The sequence below is a fragment of the Hypanus sabinus genome, chromosome 11 (assembly GCF_030144855.1).
Source record: "Hypanus sabinus isolate sHypSab1 chromosome 11, sHypSab1.hap1, whole genome shotgun sequence".
Taxonomy (NCBI): Eukaryota; Metazoa; Chordata; class Chondrichthyes; order Myliobatiformes; family Dasyatidae; genus Hypanus; species Hypanus sabinus.
The window spans coordinates 56,543,532-56,559,795 of record NC_082716.1 but is presented as its reverse complement, the minus strand read 5'-3'; the positions used below and the strand labels follow the sequence as shown (position 1 = coordinate 56,559,795).

Below are 16,264 nucleotides of genomic sequence, written 5' to 3'. Positions count from 1 at the left end.
AGTGAACTTGAGTGAAATTATCTCCTCTGGTTCAAGATCCTGATGACTCATGAGTAATGATTATTCCTGAACCTAGTAGTGTGGGTCTCGGGGCACCTGACCCTCGTTTCTGACAGAAGCAGTGAGCAGAGAGCATGAGCTGGAAGGTGGGGCCCTTGATGATGGATGTTGCTTTCCTGTGACACCACTCCATGCAGATCTGCTCAATGGCAGAGAATGCTTTATACTGGGCTGTATCCACTACTTTTTGTAAGCTTATCCATTCAAGGGCATTGGTGTTTCCATACCAGCTGTGTTGCTATTACTCAATATACTCACCAGCACACATCTATAGAAGTTTGACAAAGTTTTAGATGTCATACTGAACCTATGCAGATTTCTGAGAAAGTAGAGGTGCTGCCGTGCTTTCTTTGTAATGGCACTTACGTGCTGGACCTAGGAGAGATCTTCTGAAATGATTACACCGAAGAATTTAAAGGTTCTGACTCACTCCACCTCTGATCCCCAAGCAGAACTGGTTTACTCCTCCTGCAGTCAATAATCAGCTCCCTAGTGTTGCTGACATTGAGTGAGAGGTAGTTGTTAAGGCACCACCCAGCTAGATTTTCAATTTCCTGCCTATATGCTGAATCAACACCTCTTTGTTTTGGCCAATGACAGTGGTGTCGTCAGCAAACGTAAATATAGCATATCATACTTCTTCCTCCCCTCCCTCTACCTTCTTACTCTGACTTCATCCCTTCCTTTCTGGTCCTGATGAAGGGTCTTGGCCTGAAACGTCAACTCTTTACTCTTTTCTATAGAAGCTGCCTGGCCCTGCTGAATTCCTCCAGAATTCTGTGTGCATTGCTTTGGATCTCCAGCAAATGCAGATTTTCTCTTGTTTGTGGTTCTACTACACTGCAAAGTCTCTTCAAGGGATGCCAACCCTGAAGAAGTTTAAATCTTCCCTTCCATAGGAGTTCAGTGATACTCCCTCTCACTGCTCCCCCTCTGTGATCTCTGCGGTCCTTTGACTCTTTGACCATGTGGTCATTCAGACCCATTACTACAGCCTAGGAACATATCTCCACCACCCTCTTGTGCCACATTCAATTGGCTGGTTCTCCCACCACGTACTACATGCCATGCTTTCCGCCATGAGGAGGTACCTGGGCTCCCTGTCCCAGTTGTTGCCACAACTCCAGGATTCTCTCTCTGCTGTCTGCAATGGACGTCTGATACTGTATCATCTGCTGGATCCATGCTTTCAGTTCTTCACCTTTCTCACGTCCAACAAGGATCAGAAGATCACCCGTCTGAACATTGCAGAACCCACCATCTCCAATGCTGTCAGCCGAGGACATCCCCAGACCATGATCCCTGCAGCTGACCTCGTTACCATCAGGTGCCCCCAGATTACGAATTTCTCCAGACCAATCCCCAACCCCAACGTCTCTGGACACATCTATTCTGGTGACTCTAACATCACCAACACCCAGTTCCAAAGCTCCCGAGCAGATTCAGAACCCTGATTCCACCGCCATCGATGCAGGCTCCAACAACCCTGGTCACCTTCTACTTGCTTGTTGCTCAACCTCTAACTCGAACTCCAGCTGGACCAACAGCATCTCCAGGTTGAGCCTTTACACACTTACTGTTTAAACACCAGCCTCCCTTCACCCCACCACCACTCTGCTCTCTCAGAGCTTCCATCTCCCTCCCACCCCATCTTTTCTGAACACCCCAACCCTCAGACAATACCAACCCTCTTCTTCCTCCCCTCTGAGCCAAGCTCCCATCCATGCTGGGTGTTCACTGTTCCCACTGACTTTCCCCTCTCTGAGACAGACTGTTCTGTCCTCAGTAAGGGCCGCACCTTTGCCACCCTGTGCACTCTTCTGCCTGCTCTGAATCTTCTTATTGCTAACTGCCAATGAGACATCAACTGTCTCAACTTTACCAGTGTTCTCTCTGTTTCTAACCTCACTCCTTCTAAATGCACTGCTCTCCACTCTCTCCACATCAATCCTAACTTCACCTGCATATAAGGAGGGTACTATCGTCATCTGACCACTAATCTCAGACACCTGCTCTTACTTATCCTCAAACAGGACCAGGTCATCGGCTCCCATGACGTCACCAACTTCATAAACTCTGGAGTTTTCCCATCCACTCTCACCAACCTCACAGTTCCCTTACCCAGTATCTCCCACTTCTACCCAAGATCCATAAATCTGCCCTGTCCAAGGTAGACCCACTGTTTCTGCTTCCTCCTGCCCCACTAAACATATATCTGTATACCTCATCTTTGTTCTATTCCCCTGGTTCAGTCCTTTCCTACCTAAATACATCTATAATACTTCACACACTCTTGATCTTCTCAATTACTTCAAATTCTCTACCCCAGTCATCTTATTTTCACTATGGATGTCCAGTCCCTATATACTTCCAACCCCCATCAGGAGGACCTTAAAGCTCTGCACTACTTTCTGGACAACAGATCCAACCAGTTCCCCTCCACTGTCTTCCTTCTGGTGGAATTGGTCCTCATTCTCAATAATTTCTCCTTTAGCTCCTCCCACTTCCACCAAACCAAAGGTGTAGCCATAGGCTCTCACATGCGTCCCAGCTATGCTTGCCTTTTTGTCAGCTACGTGGAACAGTCCATGATCTAAGCCTTCACCAGTACCTCTCCCAAAATCTTCCTTCACTACATCGATGACCGCATTGGTGCTGCTTCCTGCACCCATGTTGAACTCGTCAACTTCATCAACTTTGCCTCCAACTTCCAGTCTGCCCTCAAAAATACTTGGTCCATTTCCATTATCTCCCTCCCATTTCTCAATCTCTCTTCTCCATCTCTGGAGACAGTCTATCTACTGATATCGTTTATAAACCCACTTATTCTCACAGGTACCTGGACCATATCTCTTCTCACCCAGTCACATGTAAAAATGCCAACCCCTTTTCTTAGTTCCTCTGTCTCCACTGCATCTGCTCAGAGGATGAGACTTTTCATTCAAAAACTAATGAGATGTCCTTCTTCAAAGAAGGGGCCTTTCCTTCCTCCACCATCAACACTGCCCTCACCCACATCTCTTCCATTTCGTGCATGTCTGTCCTCACCCCATTCTCCTGCCACCCTGCCAGGGATAAGGTTCCTTGTCCTAACCTATCACCCCACCAGCCTCCGTAACTTCTGCCATCTCCAACTGGATCCTTCCACCAAGCACATTTTTACTTCCCCCACATTTTATGCAGAGATTATTCCCTACGCAACTCCCTTGTCCATTTGTCCCTCCCCACTGATCTCCCTCCTGGCACCTATCCTTACAAGTGGAACAAGTGCTACACCTGTCCCTACACGTCCTCCCTCACTACCATTCAGGGTCCTAAACAGTCCTTCCAGCTGAGATGACAGTTCACCTCTGGGTTATCTACTGTGTTCAGTGCTCCCGGTGTGGCCTCCCATATATTAGTGAGACCCAGCGTAGAATAGAAGACCAGTTCTATGAGCACCTATGTTGCACCCACCAGATAAAACAGGATTCCCCATCACCAATTTCAATTCCACTTCTCATTCCTGTTCCAACATGTCAGCCAATGGCTTCCTCTACTGCCGTGATCAGACCACACTCAGGTTGGAGGAGCAACACCTTATATTCCATCTGGGTAGCCTCCAACCTGATGGCATGAACATCGATTCATCAAACTTCTGGTAACTCCCCACCTCCATTCCTGTTTACCTCTCTCACCTTATCTCCTTACGTGCCCATCATCTCCCTCTGGTGCTCCTCCTCCTTCCACTGTTTTCTATCCTTTCCTATCAGATTCACCTTCTCCAGCCCTCTATATCTTTCACCAATCAACTTCCCAGCTCTTTATTTCACCCCTCCCCCCTTCCCTCTTGGTTTCACCCATCACCTACCACCTTGTAGTTCCCCTCCTCCCACCTTCTTACTCAGATTTGTCCTCTTCCTTTCCAGTCCTGAGGAAGGGTCTCGACTTGAAACATCGACTGCTTACTCTTTTCCACAGATGTTCCCTGGCCTTCTGAGTTCCTCCAGCATTTTGTGTGTGTTGCTTAGGAATTATAGGGAGGTAGTCACCCCTAGGTTGCAGGAGGCAGATAAATGGGTCAGGAGAGGGAAGGAAGATGGGCAGCCAGTACAGAGTACCCCTGTGACTGATCCTTCATTAATGAGTATACCGTTTTGGATACTGTTGAGGGACACAACATGCCTGGCCTGCTGAGTTGCTCCAGCATTTTGTGTGTGTTGCTTGTATCTGCAACATGTGAAGATTTTCTCATGTTTATGAACAACATGGCATTGGAGCTGAGCTTAGCTTTACAGTCATAACTATAAAATGAGTAGAGCAGGGTGCTAAGCATGCAGCCTTGTGGTGCACCTGTAATTGTGGAGGAGATGTAATTACCAATCTGAACTGACTGGAGTCTGCAAATGAGGACACCAATGATCCTTTTACACAAGGAAATCTTAAGGCGTAGGTCTTGAAGCTTATTGATCAGTTTACAGAAGAGGATAGTATTGAATGCCAAGCTGTAGTCAATGAAGAGCAACTTTATATATGAATGCTCACTGTCCAGATGTTCCATGAGCGAGCAAACAGCAAATGAAATGGCATCTGCTGTTGACCTTTGGTGATGGTAATCACTCCTCAGGCAGAATTTGATATTTTTCATCACCACCCTCTCAAACGCTCCATCACAGTGGATGTAGGTGCTACTGGATGACAGTCATTGAGGTAGGTGACCACATTCTTCTTAGGTACCCCTATAATTGAAACCTGATTGAAGCAGGTGAGTACCAGAGACTGCTGAAGCAAGAGGTTAAAGATGAACACTTCAGGCAGTTGATCATCGCAGGTCTTTAGTATTCAGCCAGGTACCTTGGCAGGGCCAAATGCTTTCTGTGGGTTCACCCTCCTGAAGGATGCTCTCACGTCAGCCTCACAGACTGAAATCATAGTGTCATTGGGGCTGCGGGTGTTCAGGAAGGTGCCCCCATGTTCTGATGGTCAAAGCGAACATAAAAGGCATTGAGCTCAGCTGGCAGCAAAACCTATGTCACTTGGTTTCACTTTGTAGGAGGTGATAGTACTCAAGCCCTGCCACTGCTGTCGAGCATCTTTCAGTGAGTCAAGTTAGGACACCATTGTAGCCTAACAACAAGCATGACACTACTACAGCTCGGGGCAAAGTTCAGAGTTCAACTCCAATGTCACCTGTAAGGAGTCTGCACGTCCTCCCCATGGAAAACATGGGTTTTCTCTGGATGCTTGTGTTTTCTCTCACAGTCCAAAGATGTACCAGTTAGTAGGTTAATTGGCCACTGTAGATTGTCCTGTGATGAGGCTAGGGTTAGTCAGGGTGGTAGGCACTAAGGGCCAGAAGATCCTATTGCATGCTGGATCTTAGTAAATAAATAATAGCTTGATCCAGAATTGCCACTTCACATGTGATATGGCTTTCTGGAGGTTGTACCAGAGCCTTTTGTATTTTACCTGGTCACCAGACCTGAACACCACTGAACTGGGCCTTAGCATCTTGTGGATCTCATGGTTCATCCTTGACTTCAGGTTGGAGAAGAACTGGAATGATTTTGTGGGGCACACTCATCTAGAACTGCTTTTGTAAAGTTGTGACAACCGTGTAATCAAAGCTGTCTCTTTCATGGGTCATAATTGAACAAAAGTATGTATCAGAATAGGAGAATAAATTACATGAGATATTTTTAGACTGATTTCACAGAATTAAAAGTAAACAGAATTGCCAGCAGCCCGCTTGACCGGTAACTGATGTAGAGTGGGTTTGGAGTTCCAGGCCATGTTGTTCTCTCTGTTAAAGTCAGTGCAGCATAATATTGGATGGACAGAGAAATATGCAAAGCATGTGATCCCATCAGCTTTCCAACGGCTAATTTGGTGGGAATTGTCCTTGTATTCAAGAGTATGCAATGGAGCAGAAAATAGGGTTCATTAGACTAACAGTTAAGTTAAGCTCTTTAAATTACCTGCACTGTGTCAGATTGTAGCATCAGGATTCCATTCACAGTTACATGACTATCAGGGATAAGAGCAGAATTAGGCCATTTAGCACATCGATTCGGTTCTACTATTCCATTTTGGCTGATTCATTATCCCTCTCAACCCCTTCTTCTGCCTTCTCCCTGTAACCTTGACACCCTGATCCATCAAGAAACTCTACTTTAAATATACCCAATGAATTGGCCTCCACAGCTGCTTGTAGTAATGAATTCCACAAGCTCACTACCATCTGGCTAAAGAAATTCCTCCTCATCTCTGTTCTAAATGGAACTCCTTACAGCCTGTTTTGCAGATTATAGGTTTCAAATAGTAAAGGCAGTCCAAATAACCAAAGTAATCCCGTGGTGACTCTTAGATCAGAATTGAGCTGAGATACTCACAAAGAATTTAAAGACAATCTTATCGATGCAATAACTTTTTTGACGCTCTCCTCCTTGTACAATGATGGTGCTTTAATTGCCCCATTCTGGTTTCTCCATACGTTAAGAGTAATGGACTTTGTGTGACTCACCCTGTACCCTTCTCTTTCCCTTGCCTTCAATCCTCCCCTCCCACTTCATCTCCTAACCACTCAGAGAATGATCAACCCTCCTTGGTATGGTTTGATAGAGGAAAGTTTTATTTGACTTTTGATGGTAAGTAACATACAGATTTTGTAAATTTGCATTTCCTTTTTGGTTTCCCTTTTTCTGGGCAAGCGGCTTATCTGTTCCTGTACATTAACCATTCTTGAGTGTCATTCATAAACTAATCAACCTTTCATTTCTGCTAACAGTGCTTAATCATGACTATTCTTTGGTTCATTGTATTGAATGCTTGGAATTTTCAATATTCTTCTGTGAAATACTTAAACATATTCAACAAATAAATCATGATAAAAGTTAATTATATAATTGTTCTGCCAATACTTATATCAATAGGACTGGTAGACTAGTTTGCCTGTTCTAAAGCTTAAATCCATCTGGCTGTACATAAACTTAATTAATATTTACAAATATATTTCCCTTTCTTTTCATCTCTAGTGATTAGTTATTGAAATTATTATTGAAATTAACCTGATTCAGCCCAGAGATGATGTCATTTCATAATAGGCTAATTTTTTTAACTAACGCAGAGCCTCAGAAACCAGAAGTGTCAGGAAACTGTAGGTACGGTTCTGAAAGACAGTAAAAAAACAGGCTCACTCCATGGCTTTCTAATATGCAGAACAGACAGATCTCACAAAACTGTCTGTGTATATTGGAGAATGTTTCAGGGTCAACATTACTCTAATTAGGGGTTCCAAACCTTTACCATGCAATAGACCAATACTCTTTAGCAAAGGGGTCCATGGACCCCAGGTTGGGAACTCCTGCTCTAATTATATCTTTTAACTGTGGAATTTTATGCAAGGATTATTTAAGATCTACTGTGTCTTATTTTACCTTGCTTTCTCCCATCCCATTGAACCTGAGACCAAGGGTAACTCTGTTGTCAATACCTAATCCAAGTGCCCAGCATTGTTGACAAACCCTTCATTTGCCTGCTAGCACACAGTGAAATCTCTTGTTTTTGGATGGACAGTAATGATCAGGAAAAATAATCTCAGCAGTTTTGTTTTATGGAAATCCTTCCTTAACTCTATGCTCTGAGGTCTGAGATTAGACTTCTCAGCACAGGTTATAAAGATTGGGCCTTCATTATGATGGTTAATGTAATTCAGTATTTTACTGGTCAACTACCGGCATGGCTCATAACACAATTCTTATTTTGCTCAGAGTATCCATTCCATTTTTCAGACTTGTTTCCCCTTCAATGTCAGATAAAATATTTGTCTAGTCAACACATACAATATTACGATACTTCCTGCTGGATTTTAATTTTGATTAATGGAGGAAAAGCAATGAGTTGTAATTATCATGGAAAGAGTTGTAATTAGATAATTTATAGATTGTTTCCCTAAATGGAATTTTCTTTATAAAATTATGAAATGTTTAAATATAGAATATACATGGTAAAACAAATTAATGAAATAAACAAAATTTTTAAGATTTACAAATTAATATTCTGGAAGCTAATTCATTAAAATGCAAAATTTAAAATTTCATGATAATTTACTTCATTTTCTGTTATCATCTGTCCAGTAAAATCATAATTGACAATTATTAAATGAAAAAAAAGCATTGTATGTTTTATGCACTTAAAACTCTATTGTATTCATATGCTAACAGCAAAAATGGAAATTATAGTGAGCTTATCAAGAAATAGTGTATGGTATGAATGTTCTAGAAGACGTAATCTTAGTGATGCCAGGAGTTCTGTCTGGAGAGTTTGTGACATTAACCTGTGCAAAGGATTTGAGAAATTATATGAGAAAAACGATATTTCTAAACTAGAAAGATAACGTGTCTGTAGATGTCTGGAAGCCATGTCTAAAATATGTAGAGTTATTTTTTTTCTGTGATCATTAAAGATTGTGACTGCTATGAGGGTACTTTTTGAACACCAGCACCTCTCCATCAGTTCAACAGCAATTTATTAGATCTGAGTTTATAAAATTATCATGAGCAAGTATTCAACTTCAGGAGCCGTCACACCAAAGTTCTCATCTGAAACAAGCAAATGCACACTATAAAATTGAATTTCTTCGATATAGAGTTACCTTTCTCCAATGTGTTAGGACTTCTAAGAAGGGTGAGTTTCCACTGGAAAAAGGCCATTGAAAATAAAACAGTACCCCAGTTTTCAGATAGAGGCAGCTTCAGTCAAATCCTCCATCAGTTAGCTCAGTCAGTCCTTCATGCTCCAAACCCCACATCCCTCTTCTACCTCCCTTATCTCACTCTTTGATTCCTACATTTGGAGTTCCAGGAAAATTAGAAATTCAACAATCTTTATTAGTTCTCTTAGTAGATAATTGCATGACATAGAAGCCAACCATACGGTTCAAAGTTTTTATTTTTGATCTGTCCTGTGTAAGCTCATCGTCTGGACCAGTAAGGGTGCTACATTTAGCTACAGGGAAACATTTAACTAAGCTCCTTAGGGGTATCCAGAGACTCCAAAGGAAGTGAATACAAACATTAGAATGGGCAAAGATGGATTGATATGTATAATATGCAGGCTCACAGATTCTGAGTTACAACTGTCATTAGACAACAGGTATTAGATGGTACACCTCAAACTTTATCCACTGTGAATCAATGCGTTTATGAAAGTGAAGCGAAAAAGTCAGGATTCATTTTTTGTATAAAATTTTCTCTTATTCAATGATATCATCAAAGGGTTTGTTCAAAATACCTGAGCAGATTTGTCCATATCTATATTCCAGATGGGAAATCATACCGAAAATTAACTTCAAAAATACTGGTGGGAACTCATACTTGGAATTTACTCTAGTTTATGGTTAGAAAGTTTTAAAACTATTTGCTTACATCCCAAGATTTTTAAGGTTTTACAGAAGGAGTATTCAAAGGAATAATTCACTTTCTTTTTCATACATCTTCGCTAATTTTCTGTTCACTTTTTTTTAAACCACCTGCATGATTAAAGCCACATCAGATTTTTTCACCTGTGTGCTGCTCTTCTGTTGGTGCTCTGTTTAAGTGACTACTGTGCAATACAAATGGATTGTTGTTGAAATGAGCTAAGTGAAACCAAAGAGTTAAATGTATCAACCTACATTGTAGGTGCTTCCCGAGGGCCCAGTCCTTTGACCATGGGTGCACAGGACACACTTCCGGTTGCCGCAGCCTTCACAGAAACTGTCAATGCCTACTTCAAAGGAGCAGATCCAAGCAAGTGAGTAAGCAGTTGGACTAATTTATGTAGTGAGGTCAGTAATCAACCTTCAGTTAAAGCATCAAATGTCATATGTACAAAACGTATGTTACTTAACTGATTTCAGTCAATTCAATAGTAAACATTTTCTAAATGGTTTTAGTATTCCTGAATGCTGGGGGGGGGGGGGCGGTGGAATAAATATCAGCAAAGACAAACCTTTCCAATTGCCCAACAATAACTCCTGCAGGTTACTCAGAGTGATAGGCAGGAATCAGCTATGATGCCAATCAAGTTAGGGCAGAGGTGGGCAAACTTTTTGACTTGAGGGCCACAAAGGGTTCTAAAATTTGACAGGGGGGCCGGACCAGGAGCAGATGGACGGAGTGTTTTGGTAATACACCTCATAAGAGAAAATAAAATATCATGGGATATGTAGAAAACATGTGCTTTAATTTCAATTGAAAATGAACGAATGCATTACAACAAAATATCTGTCTTTGAAGTCCCATGGTATTTAGCTATTTATTGAAATGTCTTTTAAAACACTGAAAATTAAATGAATAAAATACAGCTTTTTTTTAATATTAACAGTTATTATTTTAAAGCACTGAAAATTCTGTTATCCTTCAAGATATTATCATCATCACTCTCCTCCTGACTGTCTTTATTTCAAAAACGGTAGAAGATGCAGGTCTACTTGTCCTGCTCCTTCTTATTCAATTGTCCCCTGTGCCAAAACTCAACAACGACCCGCACAATGACAGAACAGTGAGAGCGCGCCAATATGCGGAGCTCTGTGCTCGCAAATCCCCACAGGCTATCTCCCTTAGCCGGAACGCTGGCTAATTGTGATCCAGTTCGGATGTGCCAGGAAATGGGTTGCCACAAGGTCACAAAGTAAAGCGCAAATGTGGAGTAATACGCTGCACCTCAACAAAGGTCAATGTGCGTCATCTATTGGGAAGACGCCAGAATTGCGGGGAAAAAACGTTAACAAGGTTTATTAATATAATTTCATCAAGTTCTGCGGGCCAGATTAAAAAGCTTAACGGGCCGCATATGGCCCGCGGGCCGTAGTTTGTCCATGCCTGAGTTAGGGTATACTGTTAATACTCAATCTACTTTTAGTTGTCAGTAATAGCTATGTAGGCAATAACGTCTGAGAGCACCCTCTGCTTATTGATATTAATTGCTCTGGTTGAGTATCCTCCTTCAGGGTGGAAAACCTGCGAGGACACTGTGAATGGTAGATTTTAATTGACACAATATGTATCTAAAATTGATTGATATTAAAGATCTTGATAATCTTTGAATGATGCACAAGAGTTATTGTCAACAAAATTAAAAGAATGTATATTATTAAAAGGCCGCCAACACATTTGCTGACGTTGCTAATTTGTAAAATGAGATGAATTTGCATTTGTTGACAGCGTTTGTAAACATTCTGGAACACATCCCATCCTGCTTCATGGAGCAGAATCAGGAGTGGAAGATGATGTTAGAAGAATCTCCCAGTGACAAAGAGCTGCTTCCCAAATCACAATGTGGATTCTGTCCATCTAAAGGCACTGTTGACTTGATCCTCACAATGTCATCAGTCCGGGAGAAATGCGGGGAGCATTACCAACCAAATGAGCTCACTACCGTCTTTGACCTTTACTCAAATTTGATTGGCCAGAGGAAGTCATCTCCATTTGATGTATTCTTCACTATAGCATGTAAGCCTTTATATGAAAGCAACAGATCCACTAATTTTAGTGCATACTTATTGTTCCACACATTCCCACTCAGTGGTGTGCCCCACCTACTGCTTCCTGCTGGAGGGAAACTGATCTGCTTCACCACTCGGTCTACATCGCCTGCACCCAGAACCAGCAGACAAGCATTTTCTCATGTTGAGAACATCACTGATTCCCCCACTAACACACACGAGAAGATTCCTTAACACTGAATACCACAAAAGAAAGGTTCAATACCATGCTGAAAATAAAGGTTTACAGTGAGCCCTGGAAGATGTGGTTCATTTTCTGCATTTCTAGTGCTACCTTTCAGTAACGAGGTTCATAAAATTCACCATTGTCTTCAGTGCAGGAGGAAAAGGTTATAGAGGACCAACACCCTAAAGCCAACATAATCTATAGGGCAGCAATGTTCACTGCTCTTCTATCTGCTTCTTAGACTTGGATTACTTCAAGTCTCTGGATAGATACCATAAGACCATAGGCCTAAGAGGAGAGTTAGCTCATTCAACCCATAGAGTCAGCTCTGCCTTTCCATCGTGGCTAATTTATTCTCCTTCTCAACCTAATTCTCCTTCCTTCTCCATGTAACCTTTGATACCCTTACTAATCAAGACCTATTTAATATATATTTAAATAGGTTTATAAGGTGTATGTATACTTAATGACTTGGTATCCACAGCCATCTGGGGTGGTGAATTCCACAGATTCATCACTCTCTGACTAAAGAAATTCCTCCTCATCTCTGTTCTACAGGTACAGTACATCTTTTATTCTGAGCTCTAGTTCTAGACTCTAACATTAATGGAAACATCCTCTCCATGCAGGTTTCATTGAGAACTCCCCCCCCCCCCCCCATTCTTCTAAACTCCAGTGAGTACAGACTCAGAGCCATCAAATGCTCGTACTCTAACACTTTCATTCCTGGTATCATTCTTGTGAAGCTCCTCTGGACACTCTCCAGTAACAGCACATCCTTTCTAGGATAAGTGGCCCAAAACTGCTCACAAAACTCCAAATGTGGTCTGACCAATGCTTTATAAACCCCCAAAATTACATCCTTGCTTTTATAAATATCACCAAGGCTGTTGTTGCTCAAAATCCTTCAAGTCTACTGGAAGGATAACGTAGCCAGCATCTTCAATACTGAGGCATGGTTACACTCATTTCCATTGCCACATCCTTCACCTGTCCCACACTAGACTCAAACCAGAAGTCCTCTTCTGAGTTCTATCAAAGGAAGTGATTACCAGAAAGTGGATAGGTTATTCAAGTCATCTGACAGATAGAAGGATAGGAAGCACTTAATGCTAACCAATCAGATTTGCTGGGAACAGCTAACTTTTGATGTCCATTCCTTAGGATTAGGCTGAATCCTTAATGGCCATCGCCCGGTTGCACTCGCATCTACAGTGATTAAATGCTTTGAGAGGTTGGTCATGACTAGGCTGAACTCCTGCCTCAGCAAGGACCTGGACCCATTGCAATTTGCCTATTACCACAACAGGTCAACAGCAGACACAATCTCAATGGCTCTCCACACGGCTTTAGACCACCTGGACAACACAAATACCTACGTCAGGATGCTGTTCATCGACTATAGCTCAGCATTTAATACCATCATTCCTGTAATCCTGATTGACGAGTTGCAGGACCTGGGTCTTGTACCTCCCTCTGCAGTTGGATCCTCGACTTCCTAACTGGAAGACCACCATCTGTGCAGATTGGTGATAACACCTCCTCTTCGCTGACGATCAACACTGGTGCACCTCAGGGGTGTGTGATTAGCCCAGTGCTCTACTCACTATACACCCATGACTGTGTGGTTAGGCATAGCTCAAATACCATCTATAAATTTGCTGATGGTACAACCATTCTTTGTAGAATCTCAGATGGAGATGAGAGGGCATACAGGAGTGAGATATGCCAACTAGTGGAGTGGTGTTGCAGCAACAACCTGGCACTCAATGTCAGTAAGATGAAAGAGCTGATTGTGGATATCAGGAAGGGTAAGATGAAGGAACATGTACTAATCCTCATAGAGGGATTGGAAGTGGAGAGAGTGAACAGTTTCAAGTTCCTGGGTGTCATGATCTCTGAGGATCTAAACTGGTCCCAACATATCAATGCAGTCATACAGAAGGTAAGACAGCAGCTATACTTCGTTAGGAGTTTGAAGAGATTTGGTATGTCAACAAATACACTCAAAAACTTCTATATTTGTACTGTGGAGAGCATTCTGACAGGCTGCATCACTGTCTGGAATGGGGGTGAGGAGTGCGGCTACTATACAGGACAGAAAGAATCTGCAGAGGGTTGTAAATTTAGTCGGCTCCATCTTGAGTACTAGCCTATGAAGTACCCAGGACATCTTCAAGGAGCGGTGTCTCAGAAAGGCAGCGTCCATTATTAAGGGGCTCCAGCAGTCAGGGCATGCCCTTTCCTCACTGTTACCATCAGGTAGGAGGTACAGCTTCTTCCCCTCTGCCATCTGATTCCATTGAACCCTTAAACACTACCCCATTTTTTTTAATATATAGTATTTCTGTTCTTTGCACAATTTTTAATCTATTCAATACATGTATTCTTATTTTGTTTTTTCTTCTATATTATGTATTGCATTGTACTGCAGCTGCTGTTAAGTCAACAAATTTTACAGTGATAATAAACCTGATTCTGAATCTAAAGCTTGAGTTACTTAGTACTTGGTTTTCCTACAATAACTGAACCGCATAAATGGCGAGCATGCTGAACTTATTTATTGGTCTTCAGTAGTGGGCTTAATGTTTCGAATGACCTTCTTTTGTCCTGAACAAGTGATTCCACTTTAGTGCAACTAATTATATATTTTGATATTCTTTGTCATTCTGTGCTTTAATAAATTTTACAATCAATTAGTCTCAAGTGACGGTTTTACTCAAGAACTCATGATTGTTACTTGTGTTTGCGTTTCTTGTTATTTAATGATTGCATCCTTCTCTCATATTCTCTATCTCAATCCTATTGGTGGATATTTTTGACATAGCTGTTTTATTTTTTGCTTCATTTTGACATCTAGCTATTTGTTTTAATGAACAGGTGTATTGTGAAGATTACAGGAGAAATGGTTCTATCGTTTCCAGCAGGTATCACAAGGCACTTTGCCAATAACCAGTGCCCTGCTGTTCTCACATTCTGCATAACAAACTGCAGCCGATTAGAACATATCCTGCCAAACCCCCAGCTTCTCTGCAGGTAATTTCAGTACAACATATTTTGCTATCCAAGATGAAAAGTGGCTCATTTGTATACATTAGTACACTAAAACTATTTGTACAAGGTAAATTGCCAATGCACAAATGGTCTGAGAGATCTCCTCAAAAGGCTAGATTGATCAGTAGTTTAACTGAATAATTTCCACCCAAAACATCAACTGTTCACTTCCTTCCACTGATGCCACCTGACCTCCTGACTCCCTCCAGCATTTAGTTTATTGCTCCAGATTCCTGTATCTGCTGTCTTGTAGCTCTGAAGACAGAATTAAGTTGTCAATCATTATCTAGGTCTCTGGAATAAGAAATATCATATGGAATGGAGGTATCCAAAATCATCTTGATTGTAGACATTATTTCCTAAATTGAGATATGAGCTAGAGATTGCACATTGTATAAAAGCAGGTACTAAAATGTCAATGTGTTTAGGAGTGTTGAGCTGTTGAATATATTAACCTTTCCTAATTTCAGAGGCATGAGCAAACTGTGAACTAACTCGTGACTGCAGCCTAACATTTTCTGTCTCTTTCTTCTTTAAATTTGTTGGCTAACCATTTTTTTTCTCTTGTCTAGTAACACTTCTCAAGCTGATGCCAAAACAAGAGAATTCTGGGTAAACATGCCGAATCTAATGACTCATTTAAAGAAGGTGGCTGAGCTGAAACCACAGGCTACTTATTACAATGTGGATATGCTAAAATATCAGGTGAATAGGCTTTGGACTTTTGCGATACAAACCAATGATCAATAAACATACATTTTGTCAGATTAGACTTCTGCATTGATCAGATTTACTTGTCAGTTAAAATGATGACCCAGTATTCCCATCTTGCCATCTGCACTACATTATTCATTCTATGATCATTTTCCACAGAGAATAAGCTTGCTTGGTATAATGCAGAGAGTAAACTGCCAGCTGAAGCATTTGTCCCTTGAGATTTGGAGGTGTGTAAGGTAGAATTGTTCTATCCTCTGATGGTGTTTATGGAGTTATGCTGGTGAAATCCTGCAGGATATGAAGTGCAGGTACTGGTGTAGCAATGGGCAGGGTCTTAACATCTTGGGTTCCAGCTTTCCATAGACTAGAAGATTGAAATGCAGTATCTTTAAGAGATCTCCTTCATTGGGCAATGTCAGAAAGCCCATGTTAATTGTCAAAACAGCAAAGCAGTCTTTGGCCCATAATTGATTAATTCAATGAGAAGTAGTATTTAAATGGAACATATATACTAGTAGTGTTGTATCATTTTCCAAAAAAATGTGACAGATCTGGAAATAAGGCAGTCAAATTTTCTCCCTCTGTCAGGCTCTATACCGCAGAAAATTCACATAAAATTACCAGCAGTTAAAACTCCTTATGTTTCCCATAGTACACCAATTGTAGAAATATAAATAGATGGCTTGCTGAATGGTGTTACTGGTGCTACAATGTCTTGGGGAATTCGGTGAATAAGTTGATTA

General features: G+C 41.5%; 1 protein-coding gene across 3 annotated transcripts in view; it reads left to right on the top strand.

Annotated features, from left to right (window-relative positions):
• Window positions 1-16,264, top strand: part of sgip1a (SH3GL interacting endocytic adaptor 1a) — a 197,606-nt gene that overhangs the window by 137,968 nt on the left and 43,374 nt on the right. For all 3 annotated transcript variants that reach the window (XM_059984381.1, XM_059984380.1, XM_059984379.1), the window contains 4 exons: window positions 6,627-6,686; window positions 9,720-9,831; window positions 14,631-14,786; window positions 15,377-15,509. In XM_059984381.1, coding sequence (XP_059840364.1) covers window positions 6,627-6,686; window positions 9,720-9,831; window positions 14,631-14,786; window positions 15,377-15,509 — 461 coding nt within the window. The remainder of the gene's footprint in view (window positions 1-6,626; window positions 6,687-9,719; window positions 9,832-14,630; window positions 14,787-15,376; window positions 15,510-16,264) is intronic.